The sequence below is a fragment of the Geotrypetes seraphini genome, chromosome 1, assembly GCF_902459505.1.
Source record: "Geotrypetes seraphini chromosome 1, aGeoSer1.1, whole genome shotgun sequence".
NCBI lineage: Eukaryota > Metazoa > Chordata > Amphibia > Gymnophiona > Dermophiidae > Geotrypetes > Geotrypetes seraphini.
Window position 1 is genome coordinate 401,336,463 of NC_047084.1, and position 26,746 is coordinate 401,363,208.

The 26,746-nt window shown below is 46.1% G+C and overlaps 1 protein-coding gene across 5 annotated transcripts in view; it reads left to right on the plus strand.

Annotated features, from left to right (window-relative positions):
- The window catches only part of SLC49A3 (solute carrier family 49 member 3), a 711,721-nt gene extending 697,246 nt beyond the window's left edge, over positions 1 to 14,475 (plus strand). For all 5 annotated transcript variants that reach the window (XM_033918077.1, XM_033918067.1, XM_033918090.1 and 2 more), the window contains one exon: positions 14,113 to 14,475. In XM_033918077.1, coding sequence (XP_033773968.1) covers positions 14,113 to 14,255 — 143 coding nt within the window. In that variant the 3' untranslated portion in view covers positions 14,256 to 14,475. The remainder of the gene's footprint in view (positions 1 to 14,112) is intronic.
- Positions 14,476 to 26,746: the final 12,271 nt, after the last annotated feature.

Below are 26,746 nucleotides of genomic sequence, written 5' to 3' on the forward strand. Positions count from 1 at the left end.
AAGGCAAGAGGAACTACAATCAATAAATGCATGGATGAGGAAATGGTGTGAGGAAGAAGGATTCCACTTCGTGAGGAAGTGGACAACGTTCTGGGGCAAGAGCAAGCTCTACAGGAAAGATGAACTGCACCTGAGCACGGCGGGAACTAGACTTCTAGCAAGCAAAGTCAGGAGAGGACTAGAACAAGCTTTAAACTGAGAGGAAGGGGAAAGCCGACAGTTGACCAAGCGTCGGCGATTCGGAAGAAGGTATCCCGTGAAGATACTAAGGGGAAACAAGGCTGGGAAATAACAACAAGGGACAAATTACAGGAGTCGACTAACCTAGAAGAGGAGGTTAGAAAGATTGTAGCAAAAGAGAAGACACTAAAGACCGCAAAAAAGGGAAAGGAAAGGAAGACTACAAAATACCAGGATCTAAACTGCATATATACTAATGCAAGGAGCCTAAGAAATAAAATGGGAGAATTAGAAGCCATGGCCAATGCAGAGGTCATAGACATCATTGGAATCTCTGAAACATGGTGGAATGAGGAAAGCAAATAGGATACAGCACTACCGGGGTACAAGCTGGACAGAAAGGAGGTGGAATAGCCCTATACATAAAAGAAAACATACAATCGACAAGAATGGAAGCAGAGACGACTAACAGGCTCGAATCACTATGGGTTAAAATACCGGGAAAGAAAGGGCCTGAAATGAAGATGGGCCTATACCCGGGCAAACCGGAGATATCGATGAAGAAATGGAAGCCGAGATGAAGCACGAATGCAAGAGCGGTAACACGGTTATTATGGGAGACTTCAACTACCCCAGGATTGACTGGAGTCTTTGAAACTAAAAATGCGCTAGGGAGACAGAATTCCTGGAGGCTATACAAGATTGCTTCATGGAGCAGCTTGTTAGAGAACCGACCAGAGGAAATGCCACTCTGGATCTAATCCTTAATGGGTTAAGGGGACCTGCAAAGGAAGTAGAAGTAGTGGGACCGTTGGGAAACAGCGATCATAGCATGATCAAGTTCAAAGTTGAGGTAGGAATACCAAAAAGAAAGAACCATAGTGACAACTTTTAACTTCAGGAAAGGAAACTACGAAGCAATGAGGGAAATGGTAAGCAAGAAACTTAAGAACACTTCCAAAAAATGGCAAACGGTAGAAGAATGCCTGGTCTTTTTTCAAGGACATGGTGAGCGAGGCGCAAAATCTGTATATCCCCAGATTCAGAAAGGGGTGCAAAAAGAGTCGAACAAAAGACCCGGCGTGGATAACAAAAATAGTGAAGGAAGCAATAGGCAATAAGAAAAATTCATTCAGGAACTGGAAAAAGGACAAAACTGAGGGGAACGGGAAAGAACACAGGAAGTATCAAAAAGAATGTCACCTCGTGGTTAGAAAAGCCAAAAGAGAGTATGAAGAGAGAGAAGCACGAAATTTCAAACCGTTCTTTAGATATGTTAAAGGGAAGCAACCGGCTAGGGAGGAGGTGGGACCGCTGGACGACGGAGAAAGGAAGGGAGTGGTGAAGGAAGAGAAAGAAGTTGCAGAAAGACTAAATATGTTCTTTTCGTCTGTATTTACAAACGAAGACACAACCAACATACTGGAACCTGAGCAATTCTTCAAAGGAGATCAAACACAAAAATTAACATCCATGGAAGTGAGCCTTGAAGATGTGTGCAGGCAGATAGAAAAACTAAAAACTGACAAATCCCCGGGTCCGGATGGAATCCATCCAAGGGTTCTGAAGGAATTAAAGGAGGAGATAGCGGAACTACTGTGGCAAATTTGCAACCTATCCCTGAAAACAGGCGTGATCCCAGAGGATTGGAAGATAGCCAATGTTGCGCCCATCTTTAAAAAGGGATCAAGAAGTGACCCGGGAAACTACAGACTGGTGAGTCTGACCTCGGTTCTGGGGAAAATGGCGGAAGCACTGATAAAAGAAAGCATTGATGAACATTTTGAAAGAAACAAACTTCTGATAACCAGCCAACATGGTTTCTGCAAGGGGAGATCGTGCCTAACTAACTTATTGCACTTTTTTGAAGGAATTAACAAACGGATGGACAAAGGAGACCCCATAGACATCATTTACCTAGATTTCCAAAAAGCCTTCGACAAGGTGCCTCATGAACGTCTCCAGAAACTGAAGAACCATTGGGTCGAAGGAGACGTACATAGATGGGTCAGAAACTGGTTGGTGGGTAGGAAACAGAGGGCCACTACTCAGACTGGAGGAGGGTCACAAGTGCTGTTCCGCAGGGCTTGGTGCTCGGGCCGCTGCTATTTAATATATTCATAAATGATCTAGAAACAGGGATGAAGTGTGAGATAATAAAATTTGCAGATGACACAAAATTATTCAGTGGAGCTCGGACCAAAGAGGACTGCGAAGAATTGCAAAGGGACTTGAACAAACTAGAAGAATGGGCGACGAGATGGCAGATGAAGTTCAACGTTGAAAAATGTAAAGTATTACATGTGGGAAGCAGAAACCCGAGGTACAACTATACGATGGGAGGGATGTTATTAAATGAGAGTACCCAAGAAAGGGACTTGGGGGTAATGGTGGACATGACAATGAAGCCGACGGCACAGTGCGCGGCAGCCGCTAAGAGAGCAAATAGAATGCTAGGTATAATCAAGAAGGGTATTACAACCAGAATGAAAGAAGTTATCCTGCCGTTGTATCGGGCGATGGTGCGTCCGCATCTGGAGTACTGTGTCCAAAATTGGTCGCCGTACCTTAAGAAGGACATGGCGTTACTCGAGAGGGTTCAGAGGAGAACGACACGTCTGATAAAAGGGATGGAAAACCTCTCATATGCTGAGAGATTGGAGAAGCTGGGTCTCTTATCCCTGGAGAAGAGGAGACTTAGAGGAGATATGATAGAGACATACAAGATCTTGAAGGGCATAGAAAGAGTAGAGAGGGACAGATTCTTCAAACTTTCAAAAAATAAAAGAACAAGAGGGCACTCGGAAAAGTTGAAAGGGGACAGATTCAAAACAAATGCCAGGAAGTTCTTCTTTACCCAACGCGTGGTGGACACCTGGAATGCGCTTCCAGAGGATATAATAGGGCAGAGAACGGTACTGGGGTTTAAGAAAGGATTGGAAAATTTCCTGCTGGGCACGATGGACCTCAGGTCTGACCCAGCGGAGGCACTGCTTATAAGAACATAAGAACATAAGAAGTTGCCCCCGCTGAGTCAGACCAGAGGTCCATCTTGCTCAGCGATCCGCTCCCACGGCGGCCCATCAGGCCTAGTGCCTGAACAGTGATCCCTGATTAATTTTATAACTTACCTCTAATCCCATCCCTATAATCTACCTCTACTCTTATCTGTACCCCTCAATCCCTTTGTCTTCCAAGTACCTATCCAAAGCTTCTTTGAACCCCTGTAGCGTGCTCCTGTTTATCACATCCTCCGGTAGTGCGTTCCATGTATCCACCAACTTCTGTGTGAAAAAGAACTTCCTAGCGTTTGTTCTAAACTTCCCTTTCAATTTCTCTGAGTGCCCCCTTGTACTTGTTGATCCCCTTAATTTGAAAAATCTGTCCCTGTCTATTTTTTCTATGCCCTTCATGATCTTGAAGGTTTCTATCATGTCTCCTCTAAGTCTCCGCTTTTCCAGGGAGAAAAGCCCTAGCCTTTTCAGTCTGTCAGTATATGAGAGGTCCTCCATACCCTTTATTAGCTTAGTTGCTCTTCTTTGAACTCTCTCAAGTACCTCCATGTCCTTCTTGAGGTACGGCGACCAGAATTGAACACAGTACTCCAGGTGCGGGCGCACCATAGCACGATACAGTGGCAGGATGACTTCCTTCTTTCTTTTCGTGATACCCTTCTTAATGATACGCAACATTTTGTTTGCTTTCCTTGAGGCTGTTGCACACTGCGCCGACGCCTTCAATGTTGTGTCTACCATCACTCCCAGGTCTCTTTCAAGGTCGCTCACCTCTAGCGCTGATCCCCCCATTTTGTAAGTGAACATTGGGGTTTTTTTTCCTTATGTTCTTATGATCCTCCGTACTCGTCCTAAATTCTTACCTAAAGTGGTTTCAGAATTTCATCTCAATCAACCATTGTACATAAGAACATAAGCATCGCACTGCTGAGTCAGACCATGGGTCCATCATGCCCAGCAGTCCACTCCCGCGGTGGCCCCCCAAGGTCCATGATCTGTAAATGATCTTTTACCTAAAACATTTTATTCCCTAATCATTTAATATCCTGTATAGTAACCCTCTAACTATACCCTTCAATCCCCTTTTCCTTCGGGAAATCATCTAATCCCATTTTGAAACCCAAAATCGTACTCTGCCCTACCACCTCCTCTGGAAGTGCATTCCAGGTGTCCACCACCCTCTGAGTGAAGAAGAACTTCTTAGCATTTGTTCTGAATCTGTCTCCTTTCAATTTTTCTGAATGCCCTCCTGTTTTTGTTGCCCCTGCTAGTCTGAAGAATCTATCCCTCTCTACTCTCTCTATGCCCTTCATGATCTTATAAGTTTCTATCATGACCCCTCTAAGTCTCCGCTTTTCCAGGGAAAAGAGCCCCAGCTTCTCTAGCCTTTCAGCATATGAAAGGTTTTCCATGCCTTTTATCATCCTTGTTGCTCTTCTCTGGACCCTCTTGAGTATCGCCATATCCTTCTTAAGGTACGGCGACTAGTATTGAACGCAGTACTCCAAATGTGGGCGCACCATCGCCCGATACAGTGGCAGGATAACTTCCTTCGTTCTGGTCGTGATACCTTTTTTGATAATGCCCAACATTCTGTTTGCCTTCTTTGAGGCCGCTGCGCATTGTGCCGCCGGCTTCATTGTTTTATCCACCAAAACCCCCAAGTCCTTTTCCAGTTTGTCTTCCCCCAGTACCATCCCCCCCATTGTGTACATCGGGTTTCCTTTCCCTATGTGCAAGACTTTACATTTCTCTATATTGAAGCTCATCTGCCATTTATTTGCCCTCTCACTCAGTTTGTTCAGGTCCCTTTGTAATTCTTTACATTAACATAAGAACATAAGCAGTGCCTCTGCCGGGTCAGACCAGAGGTCCATCCCGCCCAGCAGTCCGCCCCCGCAGCGGCCCAACAGGTCATGACCTGCCTTAATCACCAGAAGGGGCCCACTTACCCCCTAGGTTTCTCATCGAAGTCCTCTCTTCCCATCAATGTCCTAACCCTCCGGCCTTGCACCTACACAACCTGGTGAGCTGTCTATACTTATGCAACACCCCAGCACCTCCCTCAGTACCCCACGATCCCCTTTTCCCTCAGGAATCTGTCCAATCCCTGTTTGAATCCCTGTACTGTACTCTGCCGGATCACTTCCTCCGGGAGCGCATTCCATTTGTCCACGACCCTTTGGGTAAAGAAAAACTTTCTTGCATTTGATTTGAACCTATCTCCCTTCAGTTTCTCCGAGTGCCCCCTCGTACCTGTCGTCCCTTTTAGTCTGAAGAACCTGTCCCTGTCCACCCTCTCTATGCCCCTAAGTATTTTGAAGGTCTCTATCATATCGCCCCTGAGCCTCCTCTTTTCCAGAGAGAAGAGCCCCAGTTTATCCAGCCTCTCGGCATATGGGCAGTTTTCCAGCCCTCTTACCAGTTTCGTTGCCCTCCTTTGGACTCTCTCAAGAACTGCCATGTCCTTCTTGAGGTGCGGCGACCAATATTGAACGCAGTATTCCAGATGTGGGCGCACCATCGCTCGATACAGCGGCATGATGACTTCCCGCGTCCTGGTTGATATGCCCCTCTTGATGATGCCCAGCATCCTGTTGGCTTTCTTCAAGGCTGCTGCACACTGTGCGGATGGTTTCATGGATGGATCCACTAGCACACCCAAGTCTCTCTCAAGTCCGGTGTCTTAAGAACATAAGAACATAAGCAGTGCCTCCGCCGGGTCAGACCATAGGTCCATCCTGCCCAGCAGTCTGCTCCCGCGGCGGCCCAAACAGGTCACGACCTGTCTGAATCACTAGAAGGGGCCCCCTTGCCACCTTGGTTTCCCATTGAGTCCTATCTTCCCATCGAAGTCCTAACCCTCCGGTCTTGCACATGCACGACCTGGTTGGGTTTCTATACTTATTTCCTGGTTAGCTTTCTATACCTTTGTTACATCCCAGCACCTCTCTCAGTATCCCACGATCCCTTTATCCCTCAGGAATCCGTCCAATCCCTGTTTGAATCCCCCCTATTTTATACTCGAACAACGGGTTCTTTTTCCCTATGTGCATGACCTTGCATTTATCTATGTTAAAGCGCATTTGCCATTTGTTTGCCCAGTCCTCCAGCTTATCGAGGTCCCTTTGCAGTTCCTCACACTCCTCCCTGGTCCTAACTCTGGCGCAGAGTTTGGTATCGTCTGCAAATTTTATAACCTCACACTTTGCCTCCATTTCCAGGTCATTGATAAATATGTTGAAGAGTAGCGGCCCTAGCACCGATCCCTGCGGCACACCGCTCGTGACTCCCCGCCAGTCAGAATATTGGCCCTTTACTCCGACCCTCTGTAGTCTACCTGACAGCCAGTGCTTGATCCATCTGTGTACATCCCTGCCCACCCCGTGGTTCCACAGCTTCCTAAGCAGCCTTTCATGTGGCACCTTGTCAAAGGCCTTTTGAAAATCGAGGTAAATGATGTCTATGGGTTCCCCTTTGTCCACCTGACTGCTTATTCCCTCAAAGAAGTACAGAAGGTTTGTCAGGCACGACCTGCCCTTACAGAATCCGTGCTGGCTTGTCCGCAGTAGGCCATTTTTCTCGATGTGCTCGCAAATGCTGTCCTTGATCATTGCTTCCACCATCTTCCCTATAACTGAAGTCAGGCTCACCGGCCTGTAGTTCCCGGGGTCACCTCTCGATCCCTTCTTAAAGATAGGTGTGATATTCGCCAGTTTCCAGTCCTCTGGTACCTCTCCAGTTTTCAAGGATAGGTTGCAAACATGCTGGATTGCGCCCGCTATTTCCTGACTTAGTTCCTTTAGAACCCTTGGGTGGATCCCGTCCGGTCCCGGTGATTTGCCGCTTTTCAGTCTGTCAATCTGCTTGAGGACATCCTCCCGCCTTACCTCTATATGCCCCAATCTTTTGGCCTGCTCCCCACTCATGAGCTCCTCTGAGTCCGGTATATTGGACGTGTCCTCGCTCGTGAAGACCGACGAGAAGAACGTGTTCAACCTCTCAGCTACCTCTTTATCCTCCTTAATCACTCCCTTCCTATCCCCATCGTCCAATGGCCCCACCTCCTCTCTCACTGGTTGCTTCCCCTTTACGTAACTGAAGAATGCCTTGAAGATTTTCGCCTCCCTGGCCAGCCCCTCCTCGTATTTCCCTTTTGTTTTTCTAACCTCTCGGTGGCATTCCTTTTGGCATTTCCTGTGCTCCTGGTGATTTTCCTCCGTTGGATCCCTCTTCCATTTCCGGAAGGACACTTTCTTGTCACTGATTGCCCTCTTTACTTCAGGTGTCATCCAAACCTGTATATACCCAGATTTAGAAAACGGTGAAAAAGAATCAAGCATTCCTCCACAGTTTTAACCCTACTTGAGAGTTTGGTGTCGTCCGCAAATTTTATAACTTCGCACTTCATCCCTGATTCCAGGTCATTAATGAATATATTGAACAGCAGTGGTCCCAGCACTGACCCCGTGGGATGCCACTCGTGACCTCTTTCCAGTCAGAGTAGTATTCCTTATACTCCTACCCTCTGTTTCCTGTCTGCCTGCCAATTTCTGATCCATCTGCACGTCAACCTTCCACCCCGTGATTCCACAGTTTCCTTAGTAGGCGCTCATGAGGTACCTTGTCGTAGGATTTTTGGAAGTCCAGATACACGATGTCTATGGGGTCACCTTTGTCCAATTGTTCGCTTATCCCCTCAAAGAAGTGCAGTAGGTTTGTTTGGCATGATCTTTCTTTACAGAAACCATGCTGACTTCTCATCAGATTATTTTTTTCTATATGCTCCTGTCCTTGATCAATGATTCGGCCAACTTCCCCAGAACTGAGGTTAAGCTCACCGATCTGTAGTTCCCCGGGTCGCCTTTCGATCCTTTTTTGAAGATAGGTGTAACATTCGCTATCCTCCAGTTCTCCAGGATTACCCCTGTTTTCAAGTATAGGTTGCAAATCTGCTGCAGTAACTCCGCTGTTTCGTCTCTGAGCTCTTTCAGTATTCTCGGGTGGATTCCGTCTGGGCCCGGAGATTTGTCAGTTTTTAATCTATCTATCTGTTTGAGTACATCTTCGAGGCTTACCTCCATGCATGATAATTTTCCCTCTTGATTTCCCTTCAAGATTTTTTCCGGTTCTGGCACATTGGATGTGTCCTCTTTTGTGAAGACCGACGAGAAGAATGTGTTTAGTCTGTCTGCCACCTCTTCTTCCTCCTTCACCACTCCCTTCCTGTCTCCCTCATCCAGAAGTCCCACCTCCTCCCTCGCCGGCTGTTTTCCTTTCACATATAGGAAGAATGGTTTAAAATTCCGTGCCTCCCTGGCAAGTCTCTCTTCATACTCTTTTTTTGCTTTTCTGACTATGCATTGACATTCTTTTTGATGCTTCCTGTGCTCTTTCCAATTTTCTTTGGTTTTATCCTTTTTCCACTTCCGGAATGATTTTTTCTTATCTCCTAACACATTCTTAACTTCATTAGTTATCCGGGTCTTTTGCTTGATTCTTTTTCACCGTTTTCTAAATCTGGGTATATACAGGTTTTGCGTTTCATTTACCATGTCTTTGAATAAGGACCAGGCTTGCTCCACAGTCTGTGCTTTCCTGGAGCTGTTCCTGAGTTTCTTCTTCACCATTTGTCTTATGGCATCATAGTTCCCTTTCTTGAAGTTAAACATTGTTGCAATGGCTCTCTTCCCCTTTGGCATTCCTATTTCCACTTTGAACTGGTAACAGGTGTTATCCAGGGACAGCAGGCAGCTATTCTCACAACCCACCCTCCTCCCCGGTTGGCTTCTTTGCTAGCTATCTGAACTGAGGAGACGTGCCCTGTGTTGGGCGGGAAGGCACTTGTGTATGCGCGGTGCGGCAGACTCGAAACTTCTGAGTTTCTACAAGCAAGTCTGCTTGCGAGGCTGTCCGCTATTGTCCCCTAATCCTTTAACAAAGCTAAGTAATAGTGTTACAACCTACTTATTTTGAGTGATGTGCATTCTGAAGAAGAAGTATAAGAACAAACAACGTTATCTTTTAAAGTGTTTGTGAAGGACTGTAACACTTTCTTTATTTATTTTGTCAACCCTGTCTCAGAGCGTGATCATTGTTTTAAAAAAAGCTGCAATGACTGGAAAGTAAACTCTATAACAACACTAGGAAGGTGCAAACCTTCCTTGCAGAGTTTCACACCTCTGAGCAACTAACAAACCTTTTGATCACTCTCCATAGACAGACTTTTAAGTGAGGTCAGTTCTTCTTTTGATTTTGTTTTCCTCCAAAGTATGCAGATGGAGATATTTAAGTCTGTCCCCATATGCCTTATGACGAAGACCACGCACCATTTTAGTAACCTTTCTCTGGACAGACTCCACCCTTTTTATATCTTTTTGAAGGTGCGGCCTCCAGAATTGTAAACAATATTCTTAATGAGGTCTCACCAAATTCTTATACAGGGGTATCAATACCTCTTTTTCCCTACTGCCATACCTCTCCCTATGCACCCTAGCATCCTTCTAGCTTTCGCCGTCAACTTTTCAACCTGTTTGGCCACCTTAAGATCGTCATGTACAGTCACACCTGTTGAGCATAGGTTTTTGACGCATAAGCTCAAAGGTGTGAAAAAAATAATAAAAAATGCAAAATTTCACTAATGTAAAGTTACCGGTAATTTTATTGTGGTTATCTTCAATCATGGCACCAAAAGAATACAGCATAATTGCATTAATCGTTACATTAGTGGGAGATCGTTATAGTTGCCAAATGCTGGCTTTCTGATAACGAGTTCAGCTTAATATCTCAAGTCACTCTATTATATACTTTTGGCTCAGTGTGACATCATCAGTTTCTCAACCAATAAAAATTAACATGGGTGGTCTTAAAAGTTAGACAAAGAAAATTCCTCTACATTTAAAAGTTTCAGAAAATTACATTTGTTTGCTTATATTCATTTCATAATTTTCACAAAAGTATATTAAGAACATCATTAGTTAAAAAGATACTGAAATGTTCTAAGCCCTTCCATGCTGAAAAGTTGTCAGCCTTAGAGGAAAAAAAACTCTCCCTAAACTGACAGATTCAAATTTCATGGCTTTAGCCCACAGAAGCCTTCCTAGAAAAGGAGGAGGAGGGGCTGGTCTCCCCCTCTCTACACTAGAGATTGCTACTCATTTCCAGATGTTTTAGGATTTCTTTAGGTTGCAAAGATATATAATATGTTTTTTCAAAACCCATTCTTTTGTTCAATACACAGCCACACATTCATATTTGCTTGGCCAAGCATTCCATACATTCATAACTATATTTAATTCCTGTTATATCTTAGTTTAGGATACGTCTTCCCAGCCTAAGGCACAGCTGGTATCAATTAACACCACATGGCTTAGAACAAAGACTTGGATAAACTGACCACAAAATGGATTCCAAAGACAGAGAAGATATAGAAAAGAAAGCCAGAGAACCAAGATGGATTCCATGTATACCCTGGTTCCCTTCATGATCTGGCCCAACAGCAAAGTACATTAAAAATATTATTATACTTTCCCTTATATTAATTTGTAGTGTGCTTTTCTGGCTTTAGCTTCATTTATATTCAGATTTTTATTCATCAGTTTGTCATACGCTTCTATTGGGCATAGCCTTAACAAACACATATGCTTGTATCTAACTAGAAATACCCAGAATCATATGAAAAATAGGCACTTAATACTGCACTATCAAGTTCTGATATCCATTCCAATACTGTCCCATAAACATCACCCCCTACTGGCCACGAGCTTCTACTCTTCACTGTCCCGCTCTTCTATCATGCACATTACTATATGACAATATCAGCAGTACAAACTTTTTGATTTTTCTTTTATTTTGATATTTTTATTTGATTTATTTTTAATTAATTAATTTTTTATTTTTAATTAATTTATTAAAAAAATAAATCAAATAAAAATATCAAAATAAGAGAAAAATCAAAAAGTTTGTACTGCTGATATTGTTATTTCTTCTTGACACACTATGCTGTTCAGGTTTTCTGAAACTCTTTCATATTTTTTGAATTCTGCTTGCTGTATGATGTCACTTGACTAGCCTTTTTCTAGCCTCACCCCTCTTCTTCCGGTTGCAGTTGTTAGCAGAGAGGTCAGGCTTCTGGGCGGTTTACAATACTAATAATACAAAGCATAGATACAATAAAACCAAATTATAAAATTAACAAAGATGGACAGTACTAGGGAATGTTAGCTCATCATATGATCTCCATTTCAGAAAATTATAAGGACTTGCCTGTGTGAGCTTTGAAGGTTTAGCTTTCTGTTGAATATACCGCATGTCTGCTGAAAGAGTCCTTGACTGAAGCATTGTAGGCTATATGGCGACAGAACACCACAAGATCCAGAATCTTATTTCCCATACTGTGAGCATTAATATACACAATTTTCCAGACATTGCTCCTTTCAATTTAATATTTTACTTCCCTGAGAGTTTTGCTTACCATGTAAACTTTATTCATACATCCCCAGTGAATCTAGTTTAAAGTCATTGTGCTGCAAGGAAGACACTTCATCCCTTCTGTGATAAACACCATTTTTACTTTAACATTCTTCCCATTGTCCAGGAAACCTAAACACTCTTGAGACTCCATCCACACAGCATGTATTCAGGATGTAAATTTCTATACTTCTACTGAAGAGGGAGAATCAACAAGACTACTATCGGCACACATATCTGCTTCATCTTCTCTCTCAAATTTATGATGCAGTATCAGATAATACTCAATAGGTTTATTAACGCAGAATCTTGGTACCAGGCAGACAACACACCTTCCAGAACAGTATGTCTGGTTGGCAGAAGGACACCTCTGTGCTTCTAAAAAGGAAATGGCCAATTACCACTACCCTTCACTTCCCAAAATGTTTACTGATCCAGAAACTCATGGGGTTTTCAGTTAAGAACCCATTCTTGGATTGTTCTCACCTACTATAACTTGTGATTTAGTGTTTTTATGAAGTTCGTCTATTATTTTCATGTTTGTTTTTTTTTTAGTACGGCTTGTTTTTAAATTTTTGTATGTTTTAATTTTACAGAATTTGCAGGATAGAAATTTGTGCTGCTATCTTTTGACTAAAAACAACTTAAAATAATCTGTATAAATGAATGGCTGAGAGATTTAATAAATCTGTGCACTTTTGGTAGAGTATTCCCAGATGTGTTTCTTATTGAGATTGTATGTCTTGCTTATTTCATGTCCATGTTTTAAGGGTCCTTTTACTAAACTGTTAGGCGTCAACATACACCTAACGCAGCTTAAAATTGTGTACTACAGGATGCACTCAGGCACTCTGTAGTAGTAACTGTCAAAAGTATGCATGCTAAAAAATATTTTTCAGGGAGCAGAGCATGGGTGTTCCCACATTAACCAGTCAACATAGCTACATTACCGCATGCTAACTGGTTAACAGAGTGCACAAGTCCTTACTCCCATCCTTTTTGTTGGTGGTAAATGCACACATAGTAATGGGACTAGCATTTGAAAAAGTATATCGATACTATGGAAACTTCACACCATAAAAAAATACTTTGACGACACTTCCTTCCGCCTCTTAGTACAATCTTCCATCCTAAGCATATTGGACTATTGCAACATCATTTACTTGTGTACCACAAAGAAAACCATCAAGAGACTTAGGATGATCCAGAACACGGCTGTCCGCCTCATATTCGACCTGAAAAAATGGGACCACATCACCCCCTTCTACCACAAACTCCACTGGCTCCCACTAGAATCCAGAATCCTATTCAAATTCGCCTGTTTTTGCTACAAAACAATATTTGGTTTATCCCCAAGCTACATCACCCCTCACTTTACCCTAAACCACAACTATAAGACCTCCCGCAAAATCCAACTCTTTGCCTACCCCTCCCTAAAACTATGCCACTCAAAAAAATTCCTTGACAAAACCTATGCCTTCCAAGCCGCCAAACTAAACCCTTGGCTGGCCCAAATGGTCCTCAAAGCCCACAACTACCTCGACTTCAGAAAAACACTTAAAACCCACCTATTCCGAGAGCAAGACCCTTAAAGTCCCAATGCCCCTTCCCTCAATCCTCCTCCTCCCTCCCACCGAAACTTCTCCCTCCCGTCTCCCCCCTTCTTCCTCCTTGTAGTTCGTAATTCTATGATCAATTTGGAATGTAACCACTTGTAACTACTCTCTCCTTGCTATTCGCAACTCTATGATCTATTTGGTATGTACCCATTTGTAACTTCTTTCTCCTTGCTATTCGCAACTCTATGATCAATTTGGTATGTAACTTCTTGTAATTTGTTCTAACCAATGTGAACCGCCTAGAACTCTTCTGGGTATGGCGGTATACAAAAATAAAGTTATTATTATTATTATTTGAAAGCTAGTTGCAAAACGTGTCAAAATCCAGAAAGTTTGGCCTCACTCTAGCAGAGATGAGTTCTTTAACTTGTCTTATGTTTGATATAAACAACAGTCTGATAAATGAAAAGCTGTTGACGGTGCTGTGAGTGAAAAAGGAGAGCTATCTGCTGTTGGGGCATTGCTCTAAGTCTGGTCTCTCAAAACTTTTTTTCTGAGCACTATTGAAGTTGATACATTGTATTTGATGTGCTGAACACCAGGGATTGCAACTGCTAATATATAGTATCACATTTTTCTTGGTGATATATTTCATTGTAAACTACATATTGTGTTGGGTGCATGCTAATGGCAACATTAGTACATGTCTATTAATACAGGAAAGAGGAAAAAGACATTTTTACATCTGTGTTAAAAATGGCCTTAAACGTTTAGTAAAATCCCAAGTAAGGGCTAAGGCCATTTTTTACCACAGCTTAATAAAACAATCCTTTAAGTGAATATGCTCAGCTGCTCTACTGAAACTTTTCTGTTTTCTTCTTTAAATACAGTACCGATCCTTGCAATGGCTGGTATATGCAGCTTTGGAGCCTGCTGCTTTGTTCTTTTTTTCCACACAGACTATAAGAGGTTACGTGCAGACACATCAGGTATCTCTGTGAACAGAACAGAAAGAGAAGCAGCAACATCTTAAGAGGATTCTACATATTACTAGGACCGTTATTTTAAAGATTTTTTTCTACTTCTAATTACTTATATAACAGTGTTTCTAAATTTTAAATCAACCTTTATACCAAATTTTAGGAATAAGAATTTTAACTGTGTCTTTGCCCAAAAAAAATGTTTGTATTCAGTGAAATAATAATTCATATGCTGCTTATAAATTTCAAAATAAATTTCTCATTGTGGAAATGTTAACTTGACATTTTACGTACTGCATTATTTGAGGATACAGTATTATAAAGTTTGATGTTGGCAATTTAATAATGTAGAATTTTTTATATGCCCCCACAGCCTTTACCACACATCTGGCAGTTTTCTAACACTAAGTTATGGGTGGAATTATGTCTAACATTTAATTTGAATCATTCTTTTTTACATGATGAACAAAAGCTCTTATAAAATTGTACACATGCAAAAAATTGTATACATACAAAAAAAAAACCCCAAACACACAAAAAGAGTACATGTCCATTTATGCAAGTCTTGTGTAGTCACAAACATGGAAGTAATGCTTTGGCAACTTCTTTGACTCTTCCCTTTTCTCTGTCACCTGTCCATCACATTAGACAACATAGTCAGTGCCTGCTGATCATACGAGGGTCATTTCATAAATAATGCACACTTTTTTTTTATTTACATGTTTATTTTTTCCAAGTATTGTGTTCAAGTATTTTTATTGATTTCAATATATTATCAAGTAAAACTTGTACAGAAAGCAAATTTAACCAAAGCATATTACAATCATTAAACGATAAATCCATACTTAACAAAGTTAAGTAAAATTTACAAAATAAATTATTATGGTGAAATTAGCTCAAGTCCTCCTTGGATCCCAAAAAGTTACTAGCGAGCAAAAGAAAAGTAAACAATACAACTAAGTAATGCTGTTTCTATACCTTGAGAACAGAGTTACATTTTTCTTTTAGAGCACAAGATTGTAATTTCTCCTTATCCAGAAGGGACATAGCCACAAAATTGTTCAAATGTTGAGGTTCAAAGAATACATATCTAGTTGAGTGGTAATGAACATTGCACTTACAAGGGTGTCTTAAGTAAAATGTAGCCCCTAATGAGGTGACCCCTGGTTTTAAAAGAAGAAAGTCACGCCTACGTTTTTGCATTTCCCTTGAAACATCAGGGAACATTTGAATTTTACAACCAAGGAATTCCTTCTGTTTATTCTTTAGAAATAGTCTCAATAACCAAGACTTATCAATAGAAAGAGCCAATGTAACAACTAATGTTGCCAGTGTTGCCACCTCCGTGTCTGATTTCTCTAAAATCTCAGTAATATTCAATGCTTGTCCTTCAGTAGGTTCAGGTTGCTGTTGAAGTGGGGTTTTGCTAGGGAGATAATACACTTGAGAGAATGTTGGTAGGTTCCCTTCCAGGACTTCCAATATTCCTAAGCACGTCTCTAGGTGTAACCAAAGTTACTCTTGGAAAGTTTATCAGTCTCAAATTATTAATACATGCCTGGCTCTCTAATGATTCTACTTTTCTTCTAAGGTTGTCTCTAGGTGTAACCAAAGTTACTCTTGGAAAGTTTATCAGTCTCAAATTATTAATACATGCCTGGCTCTCTAATGACTCTACTTTTCTTCTGAGGTTCAAATTATCTTTAATTATGGTCTCCTGGAGTTGTTTTACTGAAACTATATCCTGCTGAGTCTTTTGAAGTAAATTATTAGAAGTCATGTCCAATTTTAATTTTTCTAACTCTTCTGAGTGATGACTCAATTTATTTTCAATTTGTTGGAAATTAGGGCTAATTATCTTCCCAAAATTTGCTACCAGGTTTTTTTTCCAAGTATTTCTTTACAATCCTTCAATATAGTCTCCCTGCTTTGCAATGACCAAGTCCCAATGTCTGGGAAGCTTCATTATTCCATCTAAGACACCATTTTAGTTACGTTGCCGAATGGCTTGGGTACTGGCAGAAGAAAACTCTTCCAGAGATGCAAAACGATGTCAACGCATAGGTTGTTTCAACTTTGGAAAAAGGTCAAAGTCCGGATGGACTCATGTCTGGACTGTAGGAAGCATGAGGTAACACCTCCCAGACGTATTCACGTAGTTTTTCAATGACGAGTGGAGAGCTTCATCTTCCCTACGACCCAAAAAATTTCAATGAGCTCAATCAAAAGACAAACAAATGATGATTTTTTACTTATGATCATGAAGGCATTATCACAAAGTTCCATGTGGAAGAAGTGTCACAGCAGTGTATTATCATGATTTTTGCACACAATGCTCAGAAAAATGCACAAAACCCAATCTCAGTTGCTCTTGGCTGAGCCACTCATTCTTCATGACAACGCTCACCCGCACATAGGGAATGTCGTCATTGAAAAACTATGCGAATACGGCTGGGAGGTGTTACCTCATGCTCCCTATAGTCCAGACATGAGTCCATCCAGATTTCAATCTTTTTCCAAAGTTGAAACAACCTATGCATTGACATCGTTTTGCATCTCTGAAAGAGCTTTCTTCCGCCGGTACCCGAGCCATTCAGCAAATGAACAAAAACAGTGTCTTGGATAGAATAATGAAGCTTCCCGGACGTTGGGACTCGGTCATTGCAAAGCAGGGAGACTATATGAAGGATTGTAAAGAAATACTTGACAAAAATAAAACATGTAAATTTAAAAAATAGTGTGCATTATTTATGAAATGACCCTCGTATGATCAGCAGGCACCGACTATGATAAAAAAAAGGGGATATCCATATAAGTGTCTATTTTTTTTATTTTTTTATTTATTTATTCAATTTTCTATACCGTTCTCCCAAGGGAGCTCAGAACGGTTTACATTAATTTATTCAGGTACTCAAGCATTTTTCCCTGTCTGTCCCAGTGGGCTCACAATTTACCTAATGTACCTGGGGCAATGGGGGGATTAAGTGACTTTCCCAGGGTCACAAGGAGCAGCGTGGGATTGAACACACAACCCCAGGGTGCTGAGGCTGTAGCTTTAACCACTGCGCCACACACTCCCCCTACTGCGCCACACACTCCCCCTAAAAAAGGATACCTAAATGCCAAGAAACAAGATTGAAGAACACTTCTACAAAAGAAAAGCAATAAAGAGGATCCAAAGATTGTGTGTACCATGAGATTCTCTTATTTTTCCAAGGACATTCGAAAGATTATCCAAAACTATTGGCATATAGTGCAAATCCATCCCTGTTTCAAGGAGACATCACCTATTATTGCTTATTCCAGATCAAGAAACTTGAAAGAATACTTGGTTTCATCTACTCTTCCATCGATAGTGTGGCAACCGGGCCCTGGACTAGGCTGATAGTGCCTGAATGGATCACAGGAAAATTGTGTTGGCGTTCTGCTCAATAAGGAGACAGTGCCCACAGGCAAAATATCAAATAAAATAGTCAACAGGCAAACCAGGTAATTAGTTAAATCCTATCCAGGGTTCTTTGTACCACAAAAACAAAATCAGAATGGCAAGCAAGAAACAATAAGAAAAAACGCAAAGCAAAAATCCTGGTCAGTAAATCAGGATATACAAAGTCCCTGTGCTATAGCAAGTGCACAGCTTCCTAAAGCTAGGCCTCACCTGGACCTAAGCCTTACTGTGGAGAGAGTTAATCTCACCAAACACAGTGTAATAATTTTCCACCAAACCTACAAATGCAAAAAGGAAAAGTTGAGGAGGCCCTCAGCTCTCTGCTCCTGAGCTGGGGCAGGAGAACTGACAAGTTTGTCTTCATACAAATATCAAAAATTCAAATATTCCCACCCGAGGTCTTGACAAACTTTTCCCTCATCAGAACAGTTCTCAGTCTGCATTACTGCACTCAAACCAAAAGTAATGCAGTCCAAAAAAACCAACAAAACATTTCTCCAGCAAAACTTGTGAAAGCACCAGTAACAGTCCTTTAAACATTACCTTCCAGCCACAGAGTCCTGCCTCCACCAGGTGCCTTGCATTGGGCCTCACTAGAGCTGTGAGCCCAGGTAGCAGAAAAAAAGAAAAGAAAAAAACCTCTTCCTTTCTAGGCTGCACAAGCCTTGAGAATTGTCCAAGCAAAACTAAAAAACAGCATTCAAAACAGTGGCTTACTTGAAAAAAACTTCACAAAAAAAGGAAAAACAGTTTTTCAGTTGCTAACCTTGCAAGCAATACCAATTTCCATTGCTTCAGGTTCTGGAAATATTTGTTCACAAACCTCCATTGCTTCCTCTTGAGGTGTGGCCTCAGGTTCCTAGCAAGGGGCTACATTTCTCTACTTCAATGGGTTCCAGGCTATTTAGTTGCCCTGGTCTAGCTGACTGCTGAGCACAGGAGAGAGGACCCTTTCCCTTCCTTGTCCTCTCTAACTCTGGAGAGAAAGCTGCTGGCTTTTCAATGTGAGAGCCACGCTCTGCTCTCAGTGTGCCTGTTCTGAGGCTCTCTTGGGCTCCACCTGTGGATGGTCGGGTAAATACAGGGTTTTCTCACAGGGGCATTTTGCCTAAACCTAATACAGTGGTACCTTGGATTATGAGCATAATCCGTTCCAGGAGCATGCTCGTAATCCAAAATGCTCGTTTATCAAAGCGAGTTTCCCCATAGGAAATAATGGAAACTCGCCCCCCCCCCACCTCCCCCCGAAGCCAGGGCGCTGCGCCCCCCCCCCAAAGTCCCCCCCCGCGTGATCCGCCACCCCCGTGAGAACAGGCACCCCCCGCCCAACCAACTTTAACTCACCCCCCGTCTGGCACCGGCACGAGAACCACTCCCCCCGCTCGCAAAGGCTCCCCCCCCGCTCGAATCGGCACCCCCCGCGAGAACAGGAACCCCCTACCCGACCAACTTTAACTCACCCCCCCTTTGGCACCGGCACGCAGCCCACAAGTGCCGGTGCCGCTTGAAGATCTTCTTCCCAGTCTCTGCCAGCTTTGAGCATGCATCTGCGCATGCTCAAACCCTTCTAATTCTCCCTCTCGCCGAGATTCTTGTGGGCTGCGTGCCGATGCCAAAGGGGGGGTGAGTTAAAGTTGGTCGGGCGGGGGGTTCCTGTTCTCGCAGGGGGGTGCCAATTCAAGCGGTGGGGGGCCCTTTGCGAGCGGGGGGGAGCGATGCCGGTTATCGGGGGGTGCTCGCAAATCGAGTCAACATTAGGTTTGCGAGACACGTTTTGCGAGAATGTTTTGCTCGTCTTGCAAAACACTCGCAAACCGGGTTACTCGCAAACCGAGGTTTGACTGTATAGCCCAGTTACTTACCGTAACAAGTGTTATCCAGGGACAGCAGGCAGATATTCTCACATGTGGGTGACGTTATCTACGGAGCCCCGACGCGGACAACTTTTCAAGCAAACTTGATTGAAGATTCAAGTTTGCTGTGCTGCACCACGCATGCGTGCCTTCCTGCTCCACTAGAGGGCGCATCCCCTCCTCGTGGTCTCCAGTTCATATAACCAGCTAAGAAGCCAACCTCGGGGAGGCGGGAGGGTAGCGAGAATATCTGCCTGCTGTCCCTGGATAACACCTGTTACGGTAAGTAACTGTGCTTTATCCCAGGACAAGCAGGCAGTATATTCTCACATGTGGGTGACCTCCAAGCTAACCAAAAAGGGACGGAGGGAAGTTGGCAATTCAAGAAAACAGATTACGCAAAACCGACTGGCCAAACCGGCCGTCGCTTCTGGACAGAGTATCCAGGCAGTAGTGGGAAGTGAAAGTGTGAACTGAAGACCAAGTGGCAGCTTTGCAAATGTCCTCAATAGGCGTTGACCTGAGGAATGCAACAGAAGCCGCCATCGCTCGGACCTTATGTCCCGTGACCCGACCATGCAGCGCGAGACCAGCCTGAGCGTAGCAAAAGGAAATACAAGCAGCCAACCAGTTGGACAAGGTGCACTTGGAAACAGGGACAAAAACAATTAGGAACGAAGGACAAAAACAATTGAGGAACCGTCCAATGAGACTGAGTGCGTTGAAGATAAGAAGCCAACGCCCTCTTACAGTCAAGTGTGTGAAGCGCCACTTCTCCAGGATGAGAGTGGGGCTTTGGAAAAAACACCGGAAGAACAATGGACTGATTGAGATGGAAATCAGACACCACCTTAGGCAAAAACTTAGGATGAGTGCAGAGAACCACCTTGTCATGATGGAACACAGTAAAAGATGGGTCCGCTACCAACGCCTGCAGCTCACTAATTCTTCGAGCAGAAGTGAGCGCAAGCAGGAAGATCACCTTCCAAGTGAGAAACTTGAGATGAGATTTATCCATAGGCTCAAACGGAGGTTTCATAAGTTGAGCCAGAACTACACTGAGATCCCAAACCACAGGTGGAGGCTTGAGAGGAGAATGGACATTCAAGAGACCCCTCATGAAATGAGAAACCAAAGGATGAAGAGAAAGGGACTTCCCACCAAGCTGCCGATGAAAGGCAGCAATAGCACACAAATAGAATTTGTCTTAAGACCTGAGTGAGACAAATGAAGTAAATACTCCAGGACTGAGGACACTGGAACCGACAAAGGATCCAGATGATGAGACGAACACCAAGAAGAGAATCTAGTCCACTTCTGAGAGTAGCAGAGTCTAGTCGAGACCTTACGAGACGCCTCCAAAACCTCCCTCACCGACTGAGACAATGGAAGAGAACTCAGGTGGAAAGGAACCAAGTTGTCAGGTGTAGAGACTGCAGATTGGGATGTAACAGTGAACCCCGACTCTGAGACAGCAGAGAGGGAAAAACAGGTAGAAGTAGAGGCTCCCTGACACAGAGGGAGAACCATGGTTGACGAGGCCACCGAGGAGCAATCAGGATCAGAGTGGCCTGCGTAGACTTGAGATGGACCAGCGATCGCAGGATTAGAGGAAAAGGCGGAAACGCGTAGAGGAACTTCCCCTCCCAAGCGAGGAGGAAGGCATCGGCCTCGAGACGATCCGGGGAGTACATCCGGGAACAGAAGAGAGGCAATTTGTGATTGAGGGGGGAGGCGAACATATATATCTGGGGGGTCCCCCAGCGCTCAAACACCTGTCGTAAGACCTGAGAGTGAAGCGACCACTCGTGCGGCTGGAGTAGGCAGCTGAGCTTGTCCACCAGACAGTTCCGCTCCCCTTGAATGTAAACCGCTTGAAGATAGATGTTGTGGGAAATCGCCCACTCCCAGAGTTGAAGAGCTTCCTGACACAGGGACCAGGACCCCGTGCCCCCTTGCTTGTTCACATAATACATCGCCACCTGATTGTCCGTACAAACGAGAACCACCTGATCGTGAAGTAGGTGGCGGAAGGTCACTGCGGCCAGATAAATGGCCCGAAGTTCCAAGACGTTGATGTGGCAGCAACGGTCCTCCGCTGACCACAGCCCCTGAGTGCGCAGCCCGTCCAGATGAGCCCCCCAAGCATACTATGAAGAGTCCGTGGTTAGGACCTTGCGGTGTGGAGGGGCGAGAAAGAGCAAACCCCTGGAAAGATTGGAAGAGTTGGCCCACCAACAGAGCGAGCGTCTCATAGAGGGAGTCACCGTCACGGGACTGGAGATCGAGTCACGATCCTGACGCCACTGAGAGACCAATGTCCACTGAGGGATCCGCATATGCAAACGGGCAAACGGTGTGACATGGACGGTAGAAGCCATATGACCCAACAGAATCATCATGCGTTTCGCCGATACCGAGGGCAGCAGAAAAACTTGCTGACTCAGACGGACGAGCGTCTCCAATCGCGGCGGAGGAAGAAACGAACGGAGGCGAACCGTGTCCAGCAAGACCCCGATGAACTGTAGAGATTGAGAGGGGCACAGCTGGGATTTTGGGAAATTTACCTCGAACCCCAGACTTTGAAGAAAGATAATAGTCTGTCGGGTCACTGAGATAACCCCCTCCCGGGACGGCGCTTTGATTAACCAGTCGTCCAGGTAGGGAAACACCTGAAACCCCCGGGACCGCAGGGCTGCTGTGACCACAACGAGACACTTTGTGAAGACCCGAGGGGACGAAGCCAGACCAAAGGGGAGGACCCGGTACTGAAGATGGTACTCCCCCACCTGAAAGCGCAGAAACCGGCGAAAAGCGGGATGCACCGGAACATGCGTGTAGGCCTCCTTCAGATCGAGGGAGCAGAGCCAATCGCCCTCTTCAAGCAAGGGATAAAGAACCGGAAGGGAAAGCATCCAGAACTTTTCCCGCACAAGGTATTTGTTGAGGCGTCTCAAGTCCAGGATCAGGCGCAGGTCCCCGGTCTTTTTTGGCACCAAGAAGTAACAGGAGTAAAACCCCCGCCCCTGTTGACAAGGAGGGACTACTTCCACCACCCACAGGAGAAGGGCCCGAGCCTCCGATAGAAGGAGGGACAACTGCGCCCGATTGGAAGGACACGCGCTTGGGGAGTGGTCGGGAGGAAGCTCCCGAAAGCTGAGAGAGTAGCCTGAGGAAATCATGCCCAGGACACACTCGTCCGACGTGATGGTCACCCAATGAGGGTAGAAGGCTCTGAGGCAGCCCCCGATAGGGAGGAGGCCAGACACTGGTGCGGAGGGGACCCGCCCCTTTCCGCTCACCCCGTCAAAAAGACGGGGAGGGCTTCGCAACAGCAGACGGCTGGGACTTGGGCAAGGCCCTAGGATGTGCATGCTGACGTCTGGGCGGAGGCAGGGAGAAGGCCGGAGTTGACTTTTGCGGATAACGCCGCGAGGGAGCCCTATAAGGCCTCAACGAGGAAGGCTTAGGCTTCGGTCTGACCAACGAAGCAAACGACTTCTCATGCTCCGAGAGGCGCTTCGTAGCCATCTCAATGGTGTCATCAAATAACTCCTTGCCAACACAGGGGAGGTTGGCCAACCGATCCTGCAGATTCGGGTCCATGTCGACCAGGCGCAGCCAAGCCAGCCGACGCATGGCCACCGCAAAGGCGCAAACCCTGGACGAAAGTTCAAACCCATCGTACGCCGCATGGAACAGAGGCCAGCAAGTCCGCCTGGAAGGCCGTTAACAGTCCAATCAGGTGTTTGAGATAGGACGTGAAGGTGCAGGAATAATTCAGCACTCTAGAGACCATCATGGAGTTTTGGTAAAATCTGTGTCCAAACTTGTCAAGGGTCCGGCCCTCACGACCCGGAGGGACCGCCGCCGAGACACGGGAGGGGTGAGATTTTGTCAGTGACGATTCCACCAGCAATGACTGGTGAGACAATTGCGGGCGCTCGAACCCCGGGCAGGGTACCGTGCGATACTTTGACTCCATCTTAGAGGGGACAGCCGTCACCATATAGGGAGTCTCAAGATTCCTGATGAAGGTCTGCCGGAGCACAGGGTTCAACAGCAGCCGAAGGGACTCTCTAGGCAGAGACGGCATGTCAAGCTCCGCCAGATACTCCTTCGAATATCTGGAGTCAGCCTGGAGGTCCAAATCCAACGCCCGACCCATGTCCTGGACAAACCTAGTAAAGGACAGGCGGGCCGCTCCCTTGGCCCCGGGAGGCGACGCCGAACGAGACTGCCCCAGCGCCGAAAAGGACGGGGAAGCCTCCCTAGAATAGCGAGGTTCCCGCTCCGTAGTGCGCTCCGAACCCCAGGAGGCACTCAAAGAGCGCGCAGGGGTCGAAGACCTGCGCTATCTCGAGGAGCCCCTCGGAGACGACGCCGGGGTACGGTGCACCGACCGATGATGGGTCAGAGACCGGTCCCCAGACTCCCTCGGCGTAAGCCTCGAGCCTCGGTCCGGAGTCCCGGACCGAGGGGGAGTGAATAAGAGCCGAGGGTTAGCCAGAGACAACTCTGTAACCCTCAGTGGTCCCTCAGCACGAGAAGTCGGGGAGCAACCCTGCTTTGGAGGGGAACCTCGGGCCCTCTTAGAACCCCTCCGGACCAAGGTCTCGGCGTGCTTTGAGCGACGCTTCGCCCCGCATAGCCCCGCGGGGGAAGACCGCCTCGAGGCCCGAGGGGAGGAGTCCGAGGACGAGGACAAACGTCAGGATCAGCGCACCTTGGCCCCCGGAGTTCCTATGCGCTGCTCAGGCTGGTCCGGCGCACGCGAGGTCGAGGCTGGTTGCAGATGGGCCAGCGCAGCGGAGAGCTCCGACGAGATTATCGCCCGGAGCATATCCTGGAAAACCGGCATGGGCATCATCGAGGGCATGTCCGGTGCCGTAGTGCACTCCACCGAGGGCGACCTCAATACAGAGTATTCCCTTGTGGCGGAGGCACGACCCGAGGGTTTATAGGACTTCGCCGAAGCAACAGGCAGGGAACCCCCACTAGGCCCGGCCGGCGTCCCCGAGGAAGGCTTCTTCGCGGGAGTAGAACCTGTGAGAGGAAGAGGAGACTTACCCGGAGCCGAAGCCTTGGACGACGTCGAAGACTTTGGGCCTGGGTCCCAAGGCGGGGCCGAGGCACCCGAGGCCGAGGTCAAGGCCGGGGCCGAAGCCGACCTCAAGGCCGAGGTCGAGGGCTGATCGACCGCAAAAAGATCCGCCATACGGGCCCTACGTCGACGAAGAGCCCGGTGTTGAAACGTAGCACACCGGGGGCAGGACTCAGTCGGATGATCAGCCCCCAAACCCAGAATGCACCAGCGATGCGGGTCAATGATAGAAAGAAGACGCTCGCACCGGGCGCACTTTTTAAACCCAGTCAAGGGCCGGGACATAAGCAAAAACCGGCCGCGGCCGACGAGGCCATGCGGCCGTGACAACCCGGGAGCCCCCGGGCAGCCAAAAAGATTGCGAATCAAAGAACTTGATCGAAATAATAACAAACACGCGCACAGCGACTCTCCGATCGAAAAAATAAGAAAGCCGCGGTGCTAGAAGGCACGTTGTTGGGCAGAAGCCAAAAAGACAGGACTTCTTGGCTCCGCGGAAACAAACGAACTGGAGACCACGAGGAGGGGATGCACCCTCTAGTGGAGCAGGAAGGCACACATAAGTGGAGCAGCACAGCAAACTTGAATCTTCAATCAAGTTTGCTTGAAAAGCTGTCCCCGTCAGGGCTTCGTAGATGATGTCACCCACATGTGAGAATATGCTGCCTGCTTGTCCTGGGATAATCACAGGTTTGGAGACAAACTTTGCAGAGCTGGGCTGAGTTTCCATCTCCTCAGCTTCTGAATGGTCAGAAAGAAACTCATCTTCAGCAGATTTCTCCCTAGTGTACTCAGGGAACCTAGGCTGCTGGGCTCTGCGGGGCTTGGGAACAACTTTCCTAGCCCTATTTCTGCCTCTCCTGGGGTTTCTAGCTGGGAACACGTCAGGCACAGAGTCTGACTGGTCACAATAGAAACAAGAAAAACTAAGCACAATACCCAGAAAGGTTATTCTTCCTATGGCACTTGCACTGTATGTAAACATGTATAGAAATTACAGAATACACACTTCCAGTCAGTAAGAAACAAACAATCTTGAGAGACAAAACAAATTGCAACGCTTCCTCTGTGATTTATGCCATAATCTACCCATGCAACTTATGGTACATTGGAAAGACAAAAAGAATGATCAAAACAAGAGGCATATAGAGTCAGCTCCTTTTATTAAATATTGGTTCGATAACAATCACACTTTAACCGATTTGAAGTTTTTTGTCATGAAAGTGATTAAACAAAATTGGCGAGGTGGAAATTTGGATCAAAAAGTTTTGCGAGAACATGACACTATGAACCAAATAGATTGAACACAGAATTAGAATTGATACATTTTCTTTAAGAAAGCTATCTATGGTGTAAATACTCAATACACGCTTTCTATTCTTTTCCTCCTTCTTTCTTTTCCTTTTAGATTCATTATCTTAGGGCGCCTTTTATCCGGCCCATGTGCTTAAGGCCCCGCCCACAGGAGGATCCTAAGGCTCCCGGGCCTATTCTGGTTGGCCCAGGCGCCTCAGACCCCACCTGTGGGCGGGGTTTCAGCCGCCTGGGCCAATCCGGCCCCATTCCGGAGCCGGCTGGCCTGCTCCGTCCATCCGGCCAACGTTTTAAGATATGGAGAAGGGGGGTGGGGTGGGAGGGTTGTGGGTCGACGGGGGGGGCGATCGGGGTTTCGAGGGGGCAGTCGTTGGGGGGGTTTGTGTCGAGGGCAGGAGGGCCATGGATCCCTCCTGCCCATATTGTAGTGGGGGGGTAGGGGGTCCGCCTGGGCAGGAGGGGTTGGGCTCCCTCCTGCCCGATCTTGTAGGGGGTGGGGGGCGAGAGGCCAGGAGGGCTTGGACTCCCTCCTGGCCCGATCGTAATCGGGGGGGGGGGGGGGCGTGGGGCAGGAGGGCTTGGGCTCCCTCCTGCCCTGAACGTAATCGGGGAGTCGGGGTGCCGCCGGGGCAAGAGGGCTTGGGCTCCCTCCTGCCCCGAACGTAATCGGGGAGTCGGGGTGCCACCGAGGCAAGAGAGCTTAGGCTCCTTCCTGCCCCAAACGTAATCGGGGAGTCGGGGTGCCGCCGGGGCAAGAGGGCTTGGGCTCCCTCCTGCCCCGAACATAATCGGGGAGTCGGGGTGCTGCCGGGGCAAGAGGGCTTG